The 22,722-nt window shown below is 34.1% G+C and overlaps 2 protein-coding genes across 3 annotated transcripts in view; both read left to right on the top strand.

The window, feature by feature from the left end:
* LOC127239224 (nardilysin-like) overlaps nucleotides 1–13,962 on the top strand; it is a 30,605-nt gene extending 16,643 nt beyond the window's left edge. For both annotated transcript variants that reach the window (XM_051257279.1, XM_051257278.1), the window contains 8 exons: nucleotides 3,471–3,850; nucleotides 3,957–4,106; nucleotides 4,497–4,679; nucleotides 5,155–5,358; nucleotides 5,441–5,544; nucleotides 5,857–6,010; nucleotides 6,613–6,734; nucleotides 13,402–13,962. In XM_051257279.1, coding sequence (XP_051113236.1) covers nucleotides 3,471–3,850; nucleotides 3,957–4,106; nucleotides 4,497–4,679; nucleotides 5,155–5,358; nucleotides 5,441–5,544; nucleotides 5,857–6,010; nucleotides 6,613–6,734; nucleotides 13,402–13,645 — 1,541 coding nt within the window. In that variant the 3' untranslated portion in view covers nucleotides 13,646–13,962. The remainder of the gene's footprint in view (nucleotides 1–3,470; nucleotides 3,851–3,956; nucleotides 4,107–4,496; nucleotides 4,680–5,154; nucleotides 5,359–5,440; nucleotides 5,545–5,856; nucleotides 6,011–6,612; nucleotides 6,735–13,401) is intronic.
* Nucleotides 13,963–17,539: 3,577 nt separating this feature from the next.
* LOC127266697 (expansin-A4-like) lies at nucleotides 17,540–21,444 on the top strand. The gene is made up of 2 exons (XM_051297049.1): nucleotides 17,540–17,817; nucleotides 20,551–21,444. The coding sequence occupies exons 1-2, from the start codon at nucleotides 17,679–17,681 to the stop codon at nucleotides 21,165–21,167; spliced, it is 756 nt and encodes a 251-aa protein (XP_051153006.1). The 5' UTR covers nucleotides 17,540–17,678; the 3' UTR covers nucleotides 21,168–21,444.
* The last annotated feature ends 1,278 nt before the right edge of the window (nucleotides 21,445–22,722 follow it).

Genomic DNA, 22,722 nt, shown 5'->3' with positions numbered 1-22,722 from the left:
ATTTGAAGACCAAGCTGCAGATATCCTAACGAAGGGATTGTCTAAACCATCATTTGACTTGCTTGTAAACAAATTGGGTATGTTGGAGTGTAGAAAATGTAGTATTTAGGTGCTCATAATAATGTAGTTGTAAATTAGAGTCTGCTACTTAGCATTTAGTTAGTTATAATTCCTGTTTTATAGCTAAGTAATATTCTATAATTCAGGTAATCAATTCGTGTTATTTAGCCAACTATTTGCTGCAATTTTCCTATTTAAACCTACATGGTTCAGTATAGTATTCTAGAGAATTGTTATTGTTATTGAAAACTACAGCCCAAAACCTAGACCTCTTTTACTTATAATAGAAGTTACAATTGGGCTTCTTTCCTTCTCCCTATCGAATGTAGACACCAGTCAATGCAGCAAATTCAGAGGCCTGCCGCATTGTTGCCTGCTGCTTTTCAAACCTTGAACTAAGTGGCTAAATATAATTTCTTGTAAAAAAATAATTGCTATCGTAATTTAACGTATAACCTACTTGCTTACTTAGATGTTAGTACATGGAGTTTTGTGTAAATGCCAGTAGTTGACTGAGTTTAGGTACTAACATATAAAATTTGGAATAAAACAAGCTTAGCATAGTTTAGAAAATCATTTACTTCAGCTTTACCATGAAGCAAAAATGCTGGTCATAGATATTGGGAGAACATTCTTTATTTTTATGTTTGAAACAAAGATTAGACTTTATCGATATAGTTTTGTGAATCAATTTATTTTTATTAAACAAATATCTTGTTTCCTTTGTACAAATAGAGATCTCATAGTTCATGGGAAAAGATATAGGATTTTGATTCATGGGATAAGATAGAGGATAGTTTCCTATTATTTTTACTAGGAATTTTTGTATTAAAGTCTGTCCATTCTTGTATGTAAAAATATACGGTTTTTCTGATAGAATTAATTTTCTTCTTCATTTGATTTTTCTTTTCAAAATCTGAAATGGTATGAGAGCAGCTCTTTCTTCTTGGGAACTGTTCTTGATTCTGCTAGTTTTTTTTTCCTCCATTCGACCAGATTTAATTGCCTGTCTTAATCACTGGAGGCTATAAGTTGTAATATATCAGACCTAATAGTGACTGCACAATCTGGGGAGGAAATCCGAGTCCAACATGCGGGTGAAGTTTAAGGCATTTAGTCTGCTTATAGACTAAATGGAAAAAAACTACCTCAAATGGTCACAACTAGTCCAAGCGACATTGAAAGGAAAGGGAAAAATTAGTTTCTCATTGGGACAGGACCAAAGAAGGAAGATCCAAAAAAGAAGACTCCATGATAATGGCTAGGTTGTTTAAGTCTATGATCCCAGAATTCAACAATACTTGTATGCTCTTGAACACTACAAAGGATGTCTAGGATGCTATGTGAGAAACCTACTCCAAGTCTAAAGATGCGGCTCCAGTGTACGAAGTCAAGATAAGGGAAAGGGTGACTGAGTATGCCGATCAATTAAAATCATTGTAGCAGGAACTCGACCATTATAGGGAAATAAATGCCAAGTGCTTAGCAGATGCAGCAATTTTAAAGGAATTTATTGAAAAAGACAGGGTTTACCATTTTTTATGTGGTTTGAATCTAGAATTTGATTGAGTGAGAGTCTAGATCCTTGGTAAATAGGAACTTCCAAACCTCAATGAACTTGTAGCACTAATTCGAGGAGAAGAGAGCAGAGTTCTATGATGTTGGAACCACAAACTGTTGATAACATGGCTATGGTGGCTAGTGATACCAAAACTGCAGTAATCAACCTAAGTCACAAAACAGCGACGAGTTGTGTTGGTACTTTTTGTGAAAAATCTCGACATACTGGAGAGAAATGTCGAAAGCTTTATGGAAATCCTAAAGCCAAGAGTGGAATAAAATGAGAGACCAAGCAAGGAATAAAGGTCCTCTAAACCATGTTGGACAAGTACACATTGTTGCACCACAAAGTGAAGAGCTGAGTGGCCTTAATCAGGAGGAAATTATCATCTTGATAAGCCTTCAGGTATTTGTTCATTGATGTATTCAGGTAGGTTTCTCATTTTTATTGGATTAAATACTTCAGGCACACTATTTACTAATTCTTGGTTCATTGACTCCGAAGCCACCGATCATATGACTCACTAATCTAAATTCTTTTCAACCTATACCCCATGTCCTAGCAGCCAGAAAATTGCCACAACCGATGGATCTCTAACAACAGTTGCAAGAGTAGGAGATGTTCTATGAACCCAACCATGACCCTTAAAAATTGTCATTGATGTCCCCAAATTATTCACCAATCTTGTTTATATACAAAAGCTTAGCCAAGATCTATCATGCAATGTGGTTTTTTATAGTGGTTGTCGTGTGTTTTAAGACAAGGTTTTGAGGACGATTGGACGTGCTAAAGTATGGGACAACCTTTATTACCTTAAAAGATGCCACAACAGCTGAACCTGGTCCAAAATAAGGGTCTGACATTAGAAAGCTGTTTATCCAATAAAGAGAAAATCATTTTTACCATCGTCGATTAGGACAGCCATCTTTTAGGATTGTTAAGGTCTTATTTTCCATCCTGTTTTTGGACTTAAGCCTTGAGGAATTTCATTGTGATGTGTTAGAACTCGCCAAACATAAGCGAGTGCCTTTCTCCGTTAGTAATAAAAAAATTTATGTTCCTTTTCACCTTATTCACACGGATATACAGGGTCCTTCTACCATTCCTAGTGTCTCTGGAGCATGATGGTTTGTTTCTTTCATTGATGATTGTACCCGTGTCACTTGGTTGTTCGTCCAAGTCTGATGTTAGTACTGTTAGTTTTTGCTCAATTGTCAACAATCAAGCAATGTAGAAACAAAAATTAGACTTTATTGATATAGTTATGTGAATCAATTTATTTTCAGGAAACAAATATCTTGTTTCCTATGTACAGCTAGAGATCTCATAATTCATGGGATAAGTTAGAAAATAGTTTACTTTTATTTTTACTAGGAATTTTTGTATAGAAGTCTGCCTGTTCCTGTATGTAAAAATATACGGTTTTTCTGAAAGAATTAATCTTCTTCATTTGATTTTCTGTTCAAAATCTGAGTGTAGATAGAGAAACATTGATACAACCAACAAGATAACACAGCATTTTCTTTAGATAACTAACATACCAAATTAATTAACCATCCAGCATTTAGATGATGGTTCAGTTGGTTGACTTTTAAATTGAAATAGTACTACTGGCCAATATTTACTGGTTACTTGTCTGATGTCATTTAGTAGAAAAACTTTGTTCATTTTCTTGATGAAACAAAGAATAATATGCTTCAATTCTGTTCACATGTTTCACGGTTAGCATTCATAACACTTCCCTACAGTTTCTGCAATTTATTATCCTCTTCTAAACAATGAATTAGAACACTTTATACTGACTAAAATTTATGGAAAGATTCATCCTCATCCTTTACATGGATTTCAGATATCCAGCATGAGCCATGGTTTGGGTCGAAATATCTAGAGGAAGATGTTCCATCTTCCCTGATGGAATTATGGAATGATCCCCCAGAAATTGTTTCCTCTTTACATCTACCTGCCAAGAATGATTTTATTCCACGTGACTTTTCCATATGGGCTGACAAGGAATTATACCAGGTTGCAGATGCATCTACTCCACGATGCATACTTGATGAAAATTATATAAAGTTATGGTACAAGATTGATAATACATTCAAATTACCCCGAGCCAACACATATTTCCGAATTACACTTAAAGGAGGAGACAGAAATGTGAGGAATATTGTGTTGACTGAATTATTTGTACGGCTTCTGAAAGATGAGCTCAATGAGATTATTTATCAGGTTCTTTCTTTTTCTCTTGGTCTGTTTCTTATATTCTATGCATGACCTGTCAATCTTGTAATATTTATTTATTAATTACAAGAACTAAAAATATTTTAAATTGTAGGCGAGTGTTGCAAAACTAGAGACTTCTGTTTCTCTCACTGGAGATAAGTTAGAGCTGAAGCTCTATGGTTTCAACGATAAGCTTTCAGTTCTCTTATCTGAAGTTTTGGCAGCAGCTAAGTCATTTTCACCAAAGGAGTGTCGTTTCAAGGTATGTGATATTGATGTTGTTTGAAAATAACAAGAATGGGTGCAAAGGAAATAGCAGCAGTCCCATCTTTGTCTTGGTGTTTGAAATACGAGAGGATGTTTTAGAGGATGATAATCTATTATGCCTTTCGGTTCTCAGTTAATATCAATTGCATCTATTTTTATTCACTATCTCGTGTCTGGTGAGGAGCAGTTTTAATATAAATAGTTGGTCTCAAATTTGATCATATTATCAATTATTAGTTTTGCTTTGTCATACTTACAAGTATGGTAGTTCAAGGATTGAAATTTAATTCACTCTTCCAAACACGACTTGCCTGTTCATCTTTAGCGAACCTTTATAAAGTTTTATTTAGAAAAAATTTCATGCACTTATGGTCTCTTTCAACAGGATATTAAAGAAGAATTGGAGAGAACCTTGAGAAATGCCAACATGAAGCCTCTAAGTCATTCTTGCTATTTAAGATTACAAGTTCTGTGCAAGTATTTCTGGGATGTGGAGGAAAAGCTGTGCTTGCTGAATGACCTATGTCTTGCAGATTTGAGGGCTTTCATTCCTGATCTTCTTTCCCAGGTAGAATTAGTTTCAAGTTTTGTGCTATTTCTGCTTCAGGAAAAAAAAAAAAAAAAAAAAAGAACAAAGAAGAAGAAAAAGTAATGGCTAATTAGTTGATATGTGGGCCATATCTCATGAAAGATTGCATCTCCCACTCTATTTGATATTTTCTTCCATCTAATGAAGGAAGACCAAAGAGATGGAAATTGAAAAAGTTTTAGGAATCCAGTACTTCTATTGACTGTTGCCTTGGTTGAAGTTTTTAAACAGTGTTAACATGACATTGGAAGATCAATGGGTAAAGCAATTCATAGACTACCTGCCTACTGGCTAATGTAGATCACAAGTCAATAATGAAATGACCATTTAGGCTTGAAGAGCATTTCAGCTCAAGATGGGTTTATGATTTACAGTAATTTCTATGAAGAAAATTTGTTAGTTTTCTGTATAAGCCAGTAGTACTCTATACTAACTTTGAGCTGCCTTCATGCAGTTGTATATTGAGGGCCTCTGCCATGGAAATATACTGGAAGAAGAAGCACTTCATATATCAGAGATATTCAAAAGTAATTTATCTGTCCAGCCCCTTCCATCTGAGTTGAGACATAAGGAGTTTGTCATGTGTCTTCCTTCAAGTGCTGACCTTGTCAGAGACGAGAAAGTGAAAAATAAGCTAGAGACAAATTCTGTGGTAGAGGTAACAGAAAGTACTTGCGTGGACTTTAGTACTTGTTACTGACAGCTCAATTTACTTAGGGTTTTGGTTATCTTGGTTACAGCTGTACTTTCAAATTGAACAAGAAGGAGAAAATCCCACTAAATTGAAGGCCCTGATGGACCTCTTTCATGAGATTGTGGAAGAGCCACTTTTTAATCAACTCAGGTATGTATAGCTTGGATAGAATGCATGACTTAAACAAATGCTGCACTGCAATGGAGCTGCAGTGTAACTCACTCCTTTTCAAGCACCAAAAAAAAAAAAAAAAAAAAAACAAAAAAGAGAGAATGAATGCAAGAAAGAAAGAAAGAAAGAAAGAAAGAAAATTTGTTAAAGCAATTTCCCATCCCTCATGTAGTCATATGTTAACACACAAATTGGCATTTTGCTTTTTTCATGCACATACTGGTATGCGCATGCATTTCAGTGTGATGTGTTCACTATTTAACTCTAGATTGTTTACAATGTCCAATACAGGACGAAGGAACAGCTTGGCTATGTTGTTGAATGTAGCCTACGGGTAACATACAGGATATTAGGATTTTGTTTTGTGGTTCAATCTTCTGAATATAGTCCTATCTACCTACATGGAAGGCTTGAAGACTTCATAAATGGATTACAAAAAACATTGGTGAGTATTGAATCATTCAATAATAAGCTAAACTATTATATGTTTCCTATGCTGTGGTTGAATAAAGGTTAGTATTTTGGCTACTGCTTTAGTGTGATGAAAATCGTTTGCTTTAAGACGTGGGTAATAATGCTTGTTGCAGTTTTGGGGAATAGTTTAGTGTGGAGAATTGTCTGTTGTTATGCTTAGAATTCAAAGTTGATGATTGCTGTTGAATGTGATGGATCGCCTTTCTTTAGGCTAATACAAATAGCATGCATCTGTCTGCTCGTCTTCTAATTTAACAAAATAATCATTTTATGGGAGACTAAATGATGTTTGTCTTTGGTCCACCTGGACACCAGACCGAAAAAGATGAAGAAACGATAGGGAGTTGAATAAGTTGTGATTGTTTGAGGGAGGCTCATATCTAACAACTTTAATGTTTTCTTTAACAAGAGTGCTGCATGAATAAATGTTGTCAGAAACCCCTTTTGTGTTTTTCTGCTTATATGTTTTCACTTTAAATATATACACCAGTATTTTTCATGTCTCTCGTTGAAAATAAGACTGCATTTTCTAGATCATGCTTTTTATTCAACAAAACTCTATTGGCGGTGCAGGAAGACCTTGACCAAGATTCCTTTGAGAACTATAGAAACGGTTTAATGGGGAAGCTTCTTGAGAAAGATCCATCTCTTTCATACGAAACAAACCAGTATTGGGACCAGATAACTGATAAAAGGTAATGTGTTCTTTATCAATTTATAATGTAAAAGGGTTGAATTTAGTAGTTGATCTTGAACCTTGAATGCATAGGTTGCATTACATAAGATATATTTGAATCTAATCTGATAGTCATTGCCAAAATGTTAATAAACTCTATTAATCAACTTGTGTTTTGACAATTTGATACCGACAAATCATGGCATCGTCGGGAGGATAGACCGCTAATAATTTACTTGTAGCGGGCTCGAAAGGAAACAACCCACTTTGGGTTGATAGTAGCACTTTTAAATATTTGAGTATTTTGGGTTTTATATTTCATTTTATTGTTGGGTCTATGATAAAAATAGTCTTTAAATATGCTTGAGTCAAAAATCTCTAGGGTTCATATAGAGTTTTGGGTATCAACCTTTTTGTTGGGACGGAAGATATTCCATTATTTGTAATTTTTTTATTCAATAAGGATTCATATTTACTGTTTAGAAATTATAGTTCAAGTAGTTGATTATCTATTCACTTCCTTGAGTGTTGGGGTTCAATCTCCATTGGGCATATTAGTTGGAATATGTATATATATGTATATATAAAAGGATTCATATTTACTACGTATCAATTTGGTCCAACTTTCCGGATGGTGAATACACGTTCTGGATATGTAAACAACTGATTCAACATGCTGAAAGATAACTTGACCGCCTTGGTTGCATCACGTACGGAGACAGGACAATAGGTGGATATGGTTAAGACGCCGCAAACTCAAATAGGGGGCCATACATAATTTTACGAGTTGACAGGAGCCTCATGGGGTGGCCCTATGACTATGGACAATGACCTCTCAGGCTCCTCGGGTATGACTAAAGGGCGCGAAACTAAAGCGCCACCGATAGGGGGCCAACCGCTAGCCTTTGCAAACTTTGTAGCGATACCAAACGTAAAGTGTCGATGTTCATGGTACTGATCCTATTGGTTGGGTTAGAAAGGTAGAGCAATAGTTTGAACTACACGATGCCGTGCAGAATCGTTGAGTATTGTTAACAATGGTTGCCATGGATTGATTTTGCTACTTTCGATCCAAGCACAAGGATTCATCATGGCGCAAATTGATATGTCATTGTGATGGCTGATATGCAGGGAGCCCTTGCGAGCAACTTGCTTCATTAAAATAGGAAGGAGAGATTGATACCTATGTCGACAAGTTTCTACAACTAGCCCAACAAACTCCAAATTAGGTGGAAGAACATGTGCTAGGCTACTTCTTTAGCGATATGGATCGGGAGATTCGTCATAGATAAGACTGTTGGATCCCCGAGACCTAGACATTGTGATAATAGTAATTCATAGTATATAAATCGAGTTATTGGAATTCTAAGATAGGAATCCAGGCCGTTGTAGAGTAAGCCGATCACCATCCTTTGCCCGAGTAGAAAATACAGTGAGTCCACCAATGGTAAATCACTCACCCGGGCGTTTGCTGCGGTAAAAGATTGTTCTGAGCAGCCGTAATAGCATATCGCATTTGACAGACTATGGACAATCCTCAGCAAGGGCACAATATAAGTGACTCTCACGGCAGGAATTTAGTGATCTCACAGCAAAATAGTTGTGTTTTCAAAGCAAACAACCCTACAACCCAACTCGTGAGTGCCCAACGAAATAGATACATAAGCTAATCATGGACGAAAGGGAGTCTTCGGACTCCGGGCTGGAACATATAGATGACGGAGATAGCGAGTCGTCAAGAATGGAGATGGAGGACAAAAGGAGAACATGGAGGATCGTCTCTACCCTTGTATCCACTAGCTAGTATCACAAGCCCACAAACTATAAGGATTTATGAAATTCTCGATGAAATAGAGGGGGCGATACTCGTGGACGGCGATGTGAGTTATAATTTCTTGTTGCAAGAATTGGTGGGGAGATTATCATTGTCAATAAACATGATGTACTGTTTATGGTGACATTCAGGGATAAGAGATGATTGTTTGTATTGGAGTTTGTAGGGCCTTGCAGTTGAGGATTGGCAAGGCAGATAAGGTGGCCGATTATTATGTTTTTTCGTTCGACAATATGGATGTCATATCAGGAGTTGTGTGGCTGTAGACTTTGGGCGATGTACAAGTCATTTGAGGAACTATGACAATGACATATGACCAAAGGAACTTGTGACCTTTCACGGAAGACCGACCTTATCGTGCTCACCGGTAGCACTTCAATCCTTCTTGAAAACAAAGAAAGCAAACTTTTAGGCTCTAGTGATGGAATCGGCAATTTGTATAAAGACCCGAGAAGCTATGTTAAGAATGGTTTGGTCAACAGTGCAGGCCGATAGGATCTCGAGAAAGTACTGGAGTAATATGAAGACGTGTTCGAGGAGTCGGAAAAATTGCCCCAAATGCACCACAATTATCGTCACTTAGAACTCCGACCAGGTTTTGGCCCGGTGTTCGTATGGCCTTATCATTGGTCACTTACAAAAAAAGAGATTGAATGCATGATAAAGAATACGTTACAACACGGATCATTTTCCGAGTTCAAGCCAATTCTCGAGCTTGGTGCTATTAGTAAAGAAAAAAGACAAGAGATGGAGATTTTGTATTGATTATTGTGTGCTGAACAAGGTGACCTTGCCCGATAAATATTCAATTTTGGTAATTCAGAAAATATTAGATGAATTAGATAGATCAATGGTCTTTTTAAAAATAGGCCTACATTCTGGGTACCACCAAATTTGAGTTCGAAAGGAAGATGTGCCTAAGACAACGCTTTGACAAACACCACGACTTTATGGTAATGCCTTTCGGGCTCAGTAATGCACCGGTGACCTTCTAATCTATGATGAATGATCTATTCTTGTTTTCTTTGAGATATTAGTGTATAGCCATACGTGGGATGAACACGTAAGACATTTGATGCTTGGGATGGAGCTGTTGCACGAGAATCAATTCATGGCGAAGAGGAAAAAATGTTAGTTTGGATGTGTGTTGGTGGAGTATTTAGGCCATGTCGTTTCCGTTGTTGGGGTTGCTACAGACCTGGAAAAGTTGCGAGCGATTCAACCATGGTTAACTCCAACTTCGGCACAGGGAGTACGTGGCTTCTTGGGTTTGACAGGATATTATAGGAGGCTTATATATAGATATGGGGTTCTCGCTAGACCTCTATCGCAGTTGTTGAAGAACTTGGCAGACAATTTTTCATGGTCACCGGAAGCATAACTCGCCTTTGACCAATTGAAGACAACCTTAAAAACTAGTTCTTGTGATTTCCAATATCTAAAAGCCTTTCAATGCATCCAGCACCGGTGTAGGGGTAATATTGATGCAAGATTAACGCCCTTTAGCTTTCTGTAGTAAAGAATTGGTTGACCGTACCCTAACCAAGTCAGCATACAAGCGTAACTTTATGGCACTGGTACTTGTGGTGCAACATAGCGACCATACTTCCTTGGGCAACATTTTACGGTTCACACAAATCACCATAGTTTAAAGCACTTGTTGTCTCAAAGGATTGTGACCCTGGGACAACAAGTTTGGATGGAAAAATTGTTGGGATACAACTTTGAAGTGGTGTACAAGGGTTGGGTTAACTCGGTGGCAGGTGCATTGTCTCGGATAGGGTACGACATGGGTGGCGACAAGAGTGTAGCAGGTCCACTTTGTTGGCTCTGCAATCGGTTGTGGCTGAAATTTGAGGAATTGGCACGGGAATAAACATTTAGTCCTTCACTGCTCGCAATTATTGAAGAACTGAAAGCGCACTCCTCGGCTCAATTAGGCTATGAGTTGTTAGGGAGAACTTTGTACTATCGAGGCTGTTAAGTCATCGTTGAAGATTCAAATTGGATTATGAAGTTGTAGGAGTTCCACAATACACCAAAGTAGGGCACGCTGGCACTGATTGTACTAATTTGTTGGCTTATATTCGCGGAGAATGTATAAAATCGTACAAGAGTATGTCCAGGCCTTCTTGGTATGTCTGAGATTGAAGTATGAGACGATGTCCACAACAAGCCTGATAAAACCCTATCCTATTCTGTTTGCTATTCGGAAGAATATTTCGATGGATTTCATCACGGAACTTTATTTGGCCAATTCATTGTGCTTTTGTAGGTTCTTGTCTGTGATGAAGGTTGCCGTCATATTTGTACATGAAATCATTCGGCTTCATAGGGTGTCAAAATCAATTGTTTCGGATTGCAGCCCTTTATTCTTGAGTAACTTTTGGCAAGAGTTCCGTTTCCAAGGGACAAAGCTCAAACTTAGCTTTTCTTATCACCCGGAAACTGACAGATAAACGGAAGTGCTTAATGGGTTCTTGAGACGTATCTTCGTTGTTTTGCTTACAAACAGTCCCACAAATGGGTGAGATGTCTTCCCTAGGTGGAATATCACTAGAACACGGCTCATCAGGGTGTTTCAAATATCACCCCTTCAAGGTGGCGAGATAGTATGCTATGAGTTTCGGCTCATATTTATCCTGAGCACAACGCATGGTGAAGCAAGCTAATAAGCATCGCCGGGACGCAGACTTTTTAGTGGGTGACAAGGTATTTTTTAAGGTCCGTTAGCATAGGCAGCTTTCTATTCAAGTAGATCAAAGTTCAAACAAGCTATCCCAGAAGTTTTACGGTCTATTTGAGGTGGAAAAGAGGATTAGCAAGGTGCCATACCGCCTGCGGCTGCCACTACAGCCGTGTGCACCCAGTTTTTCATGTGTCGTTGAAGCAAGTGGTGGAAGATTATCCAATAAATGGGGAGCTTCCGGACAACCTGGAGACTTATGAAATACCGTTGTTCGAGCCAAGCGATATTTTAGCTGAGCGGCGGGGTCCAAATAAGGAGCCAGAGGTTCTTGTTCAGTGGCACAGTTTAGCGGAAGAAGATGCAATGTGGCTCGCTCGGAGGCGGTTCCAACAAAAATTTCCAATTTTTTGCCTTGACATGGCGTCTTTCACGGAGGAGACAATTGATACCGACAAATCATGACAACGGTGGGAGGATCGACCACTCGCGGCAGACTCGAAAGGAAGCAACCTAATTTGGGTTGATAGTAGCACTTTATTTATCGAGAGTGCTTTGGTTTTTATATTCCATTCTATTGTTGAGTCTAGTAATAAAATTATGATTATTAGGTCTTCTAAGCCCGACAAAGAGTCTTAAAATATGTTAAGTTAAAAGCGTCTAGGGTTCCTCTAGGGTTTTGAGAATCAACCTTTTGGTTAGGAAAAAAAGACATTCCATTGTTTGTGATTTCTTTATTCATCGAGGAGTCATGGGTTTGTTCACTTTGGAACGATTCTCCATGAATATTAGTTTTAAAAAAGAAATAATTTACATACATTAATACAATATATATATAATATATTCTTTCTGTCCAATTTCTATTGTCCTAAATTATATTTGCACGGTTTTTTTTTGTATGAATTGACAGATTTACCCTTTTTGATAAGATAGAACTTAAAAATGGTAAATGAATAATGGTAAAAAAGTAAAATTTGTGTTTAAAAAAGAAATAGGACAATAGTTTTTGGACTCCCAAATAGGAAAATAGAACATTACTTTGTGGACGGGGGAAGTCTATTGTCCTAAATTATATTTGTATGTTTTTTAAGTAATTGTCTTTTTTGTATGGATTGACAAATTTAGCCTTTATAATAAGATAGAGCTTAAAAATGGTAAACGAATAAATCGTAAAAGAGTAAAAAATTTGTGTTTAAAAAAAGAAATAAGACAATAATTTTTGGACTCCCAAATAGGAAAAATAAGACATTAGTTTGTGGACAGGGGAAGTATATTTTATCAACTCACAAAAAAGTTAACAATTCAACACAATATTATTTTTATATTACCAACACAATTCTCCATACCTAATATAAAAAACATCAACTAAAACACCCAAAGTGAACAAACCCCACATTTTACTGCGAACCACAATCAATTGACGAAAGTTATGTTTAATTTTTTAAGTCATCTTTCGTGAAACATATTGGTTATAAATGTTCTAGAATTGTTTTGCCTATACCTAGGACACAGTTTCCCATCTTACAAACGTATTCATGTTTTTACTACATAATTTAACAATCAAATCAAGGCCTACACACATATATTGGTTATAAATGTTTAACAATCAAATCAACAACGGCTACACGTACATATTGGTTATAAATGTTCAAAGATTATTTTCCACATGCATAAGACATGCAATTCCCAAACTTTCAAATGTAAGTACTACATAGAATAATAATAAAATCAATGTCTACGCACATGTATTGGTTATAAATGTTCAAAGACTACTTTCCCCATACATAAGACAATTATTTCCCAAACTTTCAAATGTTCTTGTGTTTTTATCACATAGATGAAAAATCAAATTAATGCCTGCACACATATAGGTATAGTTCTTACTCAAGTTAATTGATATATAACATCATACATGCTGAAATATAAGCCGACCACTCTCTATCTGGAGGAATGCTACAAAACAAATGCAATGTTTCGTTTTGGTAATAAGGTTTTTCCTGGAGTTCATTGAAAGACTTCATTCAAGTGGTGTTTTTACAGTGATTGGAGCTTTCCTCTTAGTTTCTTATGTTAAGAGAATCAATTTGGAAGTGAACTTCTATAGCAGAGTATGAGCATCTCTAATGTTTCCTTGTTTTGCGTAACCCTCCATTTCCTTGCTTTCAGGTATATGTTTGACATGTCCAAAAAGAAAGCTGAGGAGCTTAAAGGCATTCAAAAGGATGATATCATCAATTGGTACCACACTTACTTGAGGAAACCTTCGCCCAAGTGTCGAAGACTTGCTGTCCGTGTTTGGGGTTGCAACTCAGACTGGAATGAAGCGGATGCACAAGGCACATCTAGGCAGGTCATTAAAGACCTGACACATTTCAAAAGCAAATCTAGCTACTATCCTGGCCTTTGTTGAGTGAGCCTGTAGTTTATTTTGGGTAAGTTCACTTGAAACACCCTTGCACGTAACTGCTCTCCTCATTTTTGACGTACAGAGATTTATTTATGCTTTGATTGACTATGCAATCTCTTGCCTTGAGAAACACATAAGGTGGTCAACCAACTAGGCTGTTGATTTATTTTACTACAATGTGCTTTTCTGCATCACCAGTTGTTGCTAATGATGCCATATTATATATCGTTCACCCACTTCCGGAACTAGATCAATGTCTGATAGATTGAATTGGATCTGGTCATTGAAGCAATTTGTTGCAGGAAATTAGATGCTGTGAATGATATTTTTTGTATCCAATCCCCTCCCCAGCATAAAATCCCATCTAAAGAGATACACACACCTGCTATATAGTCGTCGGTAGCCACACACAAAACTTCTGCCTGTCAATGGGATCTTGAAATCGGGATATTGTATGTATATATTAATGTCTGTTTGGGAACATATGTTGTCTGAGCAGCAGGCAATCACTTGGGAAGGAACGTCTTCATGATTTCAATCAGGCTAAGCTAGGCTAGTCTGGAACCATCACTCATTAAACCTGGGCCCCTTCCCCTAGTTAGACATATATATATCTCTTAAGGGAAAAAAAAAAAAAAAAAAAATGTCGGTTTCTACTTGGAGGTTAAAAAAGACGAGTTTGTGTAACTGTAGTTATGGTCGTAGTTGATTGCTGGATTTGGATTGTTCATTGGTTTACTGACAGGTGGGCATTAGATCATTTCTACTTTGATCTGTAGTGTGTTCAGGTTTCATCTCTTGCCGATTTTCATTGCCTAAAAACCATGTCAAGTGTAGACACTAACTACTATTTATTGGGTATAGTAGAATGCACGTTTGAGGGAGGGGGAATGCATATATGTGTGTTTCATTTGTGTACGTAATTAAATAAATAACTATATATATATATATATTGTTTAGTTAAGAGTATGAACTGATCTGATCTGATCTGATCATTAGGGTAGAGATGCCACGAGATTATGTGTTGATGTGTTTCCTAGCTAACAGGTTTCACTGTAGCACATATATAGTCGTGCATGTAAGTTTTTGTTTGTTACCGCTACCACTACCAGTGATGGATAACTCTCTCTCTCTTCTCTCTCATTCATGGAATGGAACTGATCCCATCACATGTGACCCCAACCCAACCCAACCCAACATTGTGGCCCCAAATTTATTATGTACTTCATAAATATCCAACCCCCACTTATGAATCCATATCTCGAACTTATCCTCTTTCAATTATCAATCAATGTGTAGAGATACTAGTATATAAATACCACATTTCTCATTTCTCAATTATCACGTGTCTTGTAGGAGCCTTGATTGACATATACATATATATAGTATATACATATATTTGTGTGTTCACAAGAGCAAAATAGGGAGTAAAACTCTGAGCGGTGCACTGCTTACATGCATGTAGATGGTGGAAAAGAAAAAGAGTTGTTTTTTCATATGATGTTATCTTTAGTGTCAGATGTCGACTATAGTTATATATAATATGTGGATCAACACATATATGCATATTGCTTAGTGATATTAATATATCATACAAAAGATGCATGTTTATTCATGAGTTTGTTGTTATTAAATATATTTTTCATGAGTACAATATATTGCTTTCATAATACTAATATATTTATTATAGTTATATAATATATTTGAGATCACAAGTATATGAAATGTTTGTTTAAATGGCATACTGAATTGAAGAACTAGATACATTTCACCGTATTACATTCAAAAGTCTTGACACTAAATCCATAAAATAGCAATAGTAGAACTGCAGGTTGTCATGTTACATGGAGTAATAACAATAATACTTGTTAGATGATGTAAATAATTGTCTTATTCATCTACAAACGTGCAAGGGGGATAGACAACGATAAACGAGAATTCGAACTCGATACCTGAGGCTGTGATACTCTATTAGATGATGTAAATGATCATGTCGTCTAGTTTTTAGGGATACATGTATATATATATATATATATATATAAAGGGACAAAAAGCTTCTTCAATGAAGTGTCAATTTTATAACTAAATTAAGGAGTATGATAATTAATAAACTAAATTGTTAACTCATGCATACATGATACATGTCGTCTTTTTCTTCCTACTTTAATTAATTAGAAGGCTACATTAATTAGTACAAACACAATCTCCCTAACACCAACTTTTATTAATGTCGTCATTAAGAATATTATGCATCCGACATGGAGGTTTTTGAAATTTTGGAAGTTTAGGAGAAGTAAAAATTTAGTATTTGATGTGATATTTTGTGAGGAAAAAAAAAAGTATTTTATGTGGTTCTTTTAAAAAATGAATAGTGTCAATTGAATAAGAGTGTATAAAGTAAACAAAGCCAAGAAAGATTTTTAGAAAAGTAAAAAGATTAATATTTGCGTGATATTTTATGATATAAAAAATAAAATTGATATGATATTTGTCCAAAAGTTGAAGTGTCAAAAAGTTAAAAAAAAAAAAAAACATTGTGTAAATAGAGGCTACAATCATCTTAATCCAAATGAATCCTATAATGAATTGAAGGTTTTGTTGATCATTTCATGCTTGATGATTTTTAATTTTTCTTAATAGTAATTAGGATATAATATTTTTAATGAACTAGTATATGATTACTTTTTCTAAAATTGAAAAAAAAATGATATTTTGAATTGGGACGGATGAAGTATTTTTTATACAAAATATTGGGTGTGTTTGATTTAAGATTCAAATTCAAATCAGTATTGTTCGATTTGTATGATTCTCGATGAAAATATATTATTTCTTTTAAAAAATATTAAATCAAAATACTATGAAAGTGTGTGTTTGTTTTGGGGTTTGAATTTTGAGTTGAGATTTTAATAGTAAAATTTTTTAATTTAAATAGTTGTATGACGTGATATAAATAGGTGTCGATACGATATTTTAAATGTAAAATTGATTTTTAGTATAATATAAAAGTGAAAAATAGGTGTTTGATTTGATATTTTTTTGGAGAAAAAATTTGATAAATAGTAGAAACTGGTTGAAATTCATGAAACACGAACACACTCTAATTCAAATACAAAAAATTCCACCACAAATCGAAACAGACAAAATCACATCCATAAAAAAAAAAAAAAAAAAAAGAAAAGAAAAGAGAGGGAAAAGGAAGGGAACACCATCATGTAGTCACACATGGTAATTTACATCCCCATAAAGCCTAATTAGTAATTTTCAAATACAGACACACACGCACCATCATGCCTATATATATATATACACATATGAGACAAACTAATCTATCGCTGTCACGAAAACCAATAATCTTGTGCAATAAATTAATTATTTACTGTTATCTTTATTTAAATATATGATTTTCTATTTTTTTTTTTTTTTTTGTATATATAATTTTTTTAAATCGTAAATAACTTCCATAATTTATTGTCGACGATTTTGGTATTTTTCACAATTTACGAAAACATTGTATAAATTAGTAACAAGAATTACTTATAGAAGCATAAAACCAATAAAATAATGCCCAAATAAACCTTTTTACAAAAGTATAAAAAATTAAAAATCCAAATAATAATAATAATAATAAAATTAGGTAAAGAGTGGTATTATATACTATATATATGTATATATTAATATTATGACGTGGCTGAATTTGCATGCATGCATGCATGCAATGTGGAAGAGGGCCTACCAGTACTACGTCGACCACCCCATTAGGTACTTGGCATCCTAACCAGAATCATTCCATGTGCATTAATTAATTTACTTACTATTATAATATACTATTTATATTTTTTAGGAATTGCGTACACCATATATATTCTTCGATTCAATTATCTACATGATTGATATACACACTCTATTCTGTATATACACACCATGCTCATGCTCATGCTCCTTTAATTTCTACCTCTTAGATATATATATATATATATATTACTACCAAAACCAACCCTAGCTAATTAATTCTTCATTTTATCACACCAAATTTGCAATGAAATCACTCCCACTTGCCTCCTTCTATTTCTTCATTCTTTACATTTTTCGCCTCCGCGCCGCCGTCGCCGATGCCGGCGGGTGGGAGTACGGTCACGCCACCTTCTATGGCGGCGGCGACGCTTCCGGCACCATGGGTACGGTATTGTGTATATATATATATAGAAAATGATTAGTTATACTCCCTCTGTCATCCAATTGTGTGTTTATTTGACTGAGTTTTGAAAAAAGTAGATAAAAAATAGAAATTTTTACTTTTTTTTTTTGTAAAGAAAAATAGAAAAAAATGGTATTTTGTTACTTAAAAAAAACGAAAATAAATTTGGATGAAAACCAGAAAAAGAAAATGATAATATATTTGAATGACTAGTATATTTTATCTAGTCATACACATTTTATTATTTCTATCACTTTACATGAGCAACTATTTTTCAGTGTATCCAATAGCTCGAATTAAAACTACATGTATATATCCTTTGTGTATTATTGTGTCATGTGTCATCAATTTATATAATGTATTTGTGTACTGTCAACATGCAACTTATATTGAAATTAATTATGATATACGTTGTGTGAACTATTACCATTTATTGTCACTTCATACTTATGTTAACAAATACCCTTATGGTTAGATTAATCGTGACATGTGCTACGTGGATTGTTATTAATTAGAGTTAATCAGTACCATGTACGCAGGGACGGAACTACACTAGAGCTTAGGTCCCAAGCCAATTTTTTTATAATTTTTTTACTATTAAAAATATTAATTTTTATGTATTTATATACAATTTGCTCCCTCAAAACTATCTAAATTTATATATAATTCTGTCATTATTATTTATTTAAATTTATTAGCTAAATATTAAATAAATTATAACATTTTGCCCCCCGGGATTTAGATGCTAGTTTCGTCAGTGCATGTACACCACAATCCCATTTTTATTTTAAGTATGTTAGAAATTGATTTCGTAATTAATCATTATTGTAATTTTACTTTTGACGTAGGATTATTAGAATTGACATGCATGTTTTATTATACTGACAATTGCCCTCTCAATTTCAGTAATGCTACATTATGTACTCATTAGCTGTAGCATAAAAATAGTTGTAAGACGACTATCTTTTAAAATATTGTATACTTAATTTTAAACTATGATAGACAAATATATAATTTCAATTATGATGAATTTTCTTGGGCATATTAAATAGACGTGGAAAAGTGTCGCAATAGTTGTTTCCAAAAATGTTTTAAGAATCATGAAGGATTTTATCATGTTTTAAAGAGAGCTAGATTTTTTTTTAAAAAAAAAAAAAATTGTTTAAAGGGTATTGAATATATATGAGAAATTTCTAAGATTTATAGTTAGGTTTATTTGACTGTGTTTGAAGTTAATTTAAAATGAAATGTTTGATTTGAATTTTGATTTAAATAATATTTTAATATTATATTTTATGAAAATATATATATATATATATTTTTGATTAAAAATAGTGCATGTTGAATAATTCATAAGGCATATTTTTTTTATCATATACTCTTTTCCGTCTAAACATAATTGAACTCTTTTATTAGTGATAAAGTATTTAAGAAAATGATATTTAATTAGTTAATAATAGTGAGTTATAATATTAATTTTATATAATTAATAATATTAATAGTTTTAAAATAGATCTAATATATATGATTAAAAAATTAGAATATGTATTTAAGTATTTTAAAAATTATATCGCAATAAAAAAAAATATACAATATATATAGATATCATTTTGTAAAAGAATAAAAATTTCTATAATATTTTTATTTATTTATAATTAACATAAATTAATTTTATAAAAGAAGTGAAATTTAGATATAAATAAAAATATTTACTTTTGAGGAGAAAGATAAAAATGAAGGCTTTTGAGTGGTTTTAATTTATGATATTATATGTTATGTAGTTAATTAAATTAATTTATATTTTTTAAATATATTTTTGATTTAGTAAATTTTATCCAAGATAGAAAAATATCAAATATTATCAAACAAATAAAATATGATTAAATTTTAAACGTGTGTGTATATATATATATATATATATTCAAAATTCAAACTCAAATCTACACAAAATAGGAACATATCTACATGTAAAAGAGTATCATGCAAAACCAAACACAACCTAATAAAAAATATTATGTTAATTGATTACTCCTTTATGTCTTCTTTAAGTATTCATCTATTTTTTATATTAAAATTTAATGAATATATTTAAGTGATATTTAGTAATATATTTTTACGTAAATATTATTTATTATTTTATATTAATATTAAGGTAATGATATTTATGTAAATAATTATAAATTTAAAATGATTTATAGTGTATCTATGTTTATCGAAAAAATAAAACTAATATTTATTACTTCCCCATCTAAGGGTAAATTTCTCATTTTGTCATCATCCGTCTAGAGTAAATCTTTTATTTTGTCATTTTAGTTTGTTCAAATTAAATGTTTTTATTTTTTCTAATAACTATCAATTAAATATCAAAATATTATTATTTTTTACCTTTTCACATTCCTTTTACTTTAATATAAAAAGCAAAATAGACAATATACTACTTTATTACAGTGTGTACAAACAAAATTCTCTCCAACTGTCCCATATACAAATTGTGTATATATATACATACACTTTATAAAATATTACTTTATACATAAATACATGTGTATATATATATGCACTATATGTACTTGGAGATAGGATGATAAAGTTTATTTTTGAAACAAGTGATCTTATAGATGTGCCTGTGGAAAGTTGAAATTATTTTTTTCTAGCAAACTGAAACAATATTAATAATAATAATAATAAGTGAGGAATTTGTTTGGGCGTGCAGGCGGCGCGTGCGGTTACGGAAATCTGTACAGCCAAGGGTACGGCACGAACACGGTGGCACTAAGCACGGCGCTGTTCAACAACGGCCTCACGTGCGGCGCGTGCTACGAGATGCGGTGCACCAACGACCCCCGATGGTGCTTGCCGGCGACCATCACCGTCACCGCCACCAACTTCTGCCCCCCAAACTTCGCCCTCCCCAACAACAACGGCGGCTGGTGCAACCCCCCGCTGCAGCACTTCGACATGGCCGAGCCGGCCTTCCTCCAAATAGCCATCTACCGCGCCGGCATCGTCCCCGTCGTCTACCGCCGCGTCCCCTGCGTCAAAAAGGGCGGCATCCGCTTCACCATCAACGGCCACCTCTACTTCAACCTCGTGCTCATCACCAACGTCGCCGGCGCCGGCGACGTTCGCGCCGTTTCCATCAAAGGCTCTCGGACGGCGTGGCAGCCGATGTCCAGAAATTGGGGGCAAAATTGGCAGAGCAACGCCATTCTTAACGGCCAAAGCCTCTCCTTTCAAGTCACCGCCAGTGACGGTAGAACCGTAACCAGCTATGACGTGGCGCCCTCTGATTGGCAGTTTGGTCGCACTTACGAAGGCGCTCAATTCTAACTGCATGTACTATACCATCATTTTACTCTAATTATGCATAATGCATATACAAATATAAATATAAATATTTATATATATTATCGATTTTATCGTCTTCACTTATAATTTAAATTAGATTATACTATATGTTTCTATGTATTTGTGTATTGGGCTGTTTTGGGCCTTTGTGGTGGTATGTTGGGCTTTGAAGCAGGAGTGGATACGAGCATCCGCTGGCCCATTATTTACTAATTTATCAATGGTGAGTGGCGACAGGTAGACAATGTTTACTTTTTCTTTTTTTTGGTTGCTTTAGTATTTTCTTTCTTTTTTTTTTTTAATAGTTATCGTAATTTTTTATTATATTTTACTCGTATCATTTTTGTCACAAAATATAATCTATAATCCACTACTTAACTAAAACAAGAAAAAAGATAAAACCCTAACACTACAAAAAAAAAAAATGTTGATTTACGGGGGAGAATTTCCTTCGCAAAGTCCATTAACGAAGGAAGTTACGAAAGAATAAACATCATCGTTATTCACATGCTCGCTAATTTGGATCTAAAAAAAAATTTCACTTGCAACTTTTTGCGAGAAATTTTGGCAAGGGAACAATTCCTTCGCAAATATATAACATTATTTTTTTCGAGTTTGCGAGGAAATTCATTCTGCTAAAATTCATTACAAACTATTTTACAAATTTTCCCACCAATAATTCATTTTGAATTCCCACTCTTCTCCCAAACAATTACAAATTAATAATATAAATTCATTTCGAACTCTTAACCTGTCTCCAACAATATACAAACTAACAATATAGATTCATTTCAAATTCGTACACATGTCCCAAACAATTACAAAAATTAACAGTATAAAAAGTCATTCTAACAACAATCTAAACAACAAACACCGTGTAATATAAAATAAACCTCATTCTCAGTATCATACGATAACATAAAATAAACTAATCTTTCATCACTCCAGAAAATGTCAAAAGTAAACAAAATATTAAGTAAACATACATCACGTGACCGAGAGAGCACCGGCATCTCCATCCGAATCACAAAGATCTTAATGAGTTTGAATCTTTGGCAACTTTTACATGGTTGTCATATTTTGTTTCTTCAATTGACACAGATACCAAATCGTTTCTTGACAACGCCAACAAAAAAATAATATTATCATATATATACTCTCAGCAATGTACATAAAAGCAAATGGAAAGTGCAAATGAAATCCAAGTTCTAAACTTATTAGAAGTAAATAATTGAACATATTAATTTACAAGATTACGACGGTCTCGCTCACTTGTAAAAATTTGCAGCCATCTTGAACGCAAATGATATTTTGTTGTTCCACCATCCAGGTATATGTAAATGTGTGTAAAGTTCAATAAATGAGTGAGTGAATGAAAGAGAAACAAATTCTCTGTCTACATTATACAATTATTAAAATGATCAATATGGTAGCAGTGGACTAAATAACTCGAAAGTGCTTCATAGTAAGTTATCTTTCACAATTCACTTGACCATATTATATAAATTCACATAAATAAGTACTTCTATGATGCAAC

The sequence above is a fragment of the Andrographis paniculata genome, unplaced genomic scaffold (assembly GCF_009805555.1).
Source record: "Andrographis paniculata isolate CXL003 unplaced genomic scaffold, ASM980555v1 Contig77END, whole genome shotgun sequence".
In the NCBI taxonomy this organism is placed as follows: domain Eukaryota; kingdom Viridiplantae; phylum Streptophyta; class Magnoliopsida; order Lamiales; family Acanthaceae; genus Andrographis; species Andrographis paniculata.
Note: the sequence above shows the minus strand (reverse complement) of the source record. Positions and strands in the feature narration are given on the sequence as shown.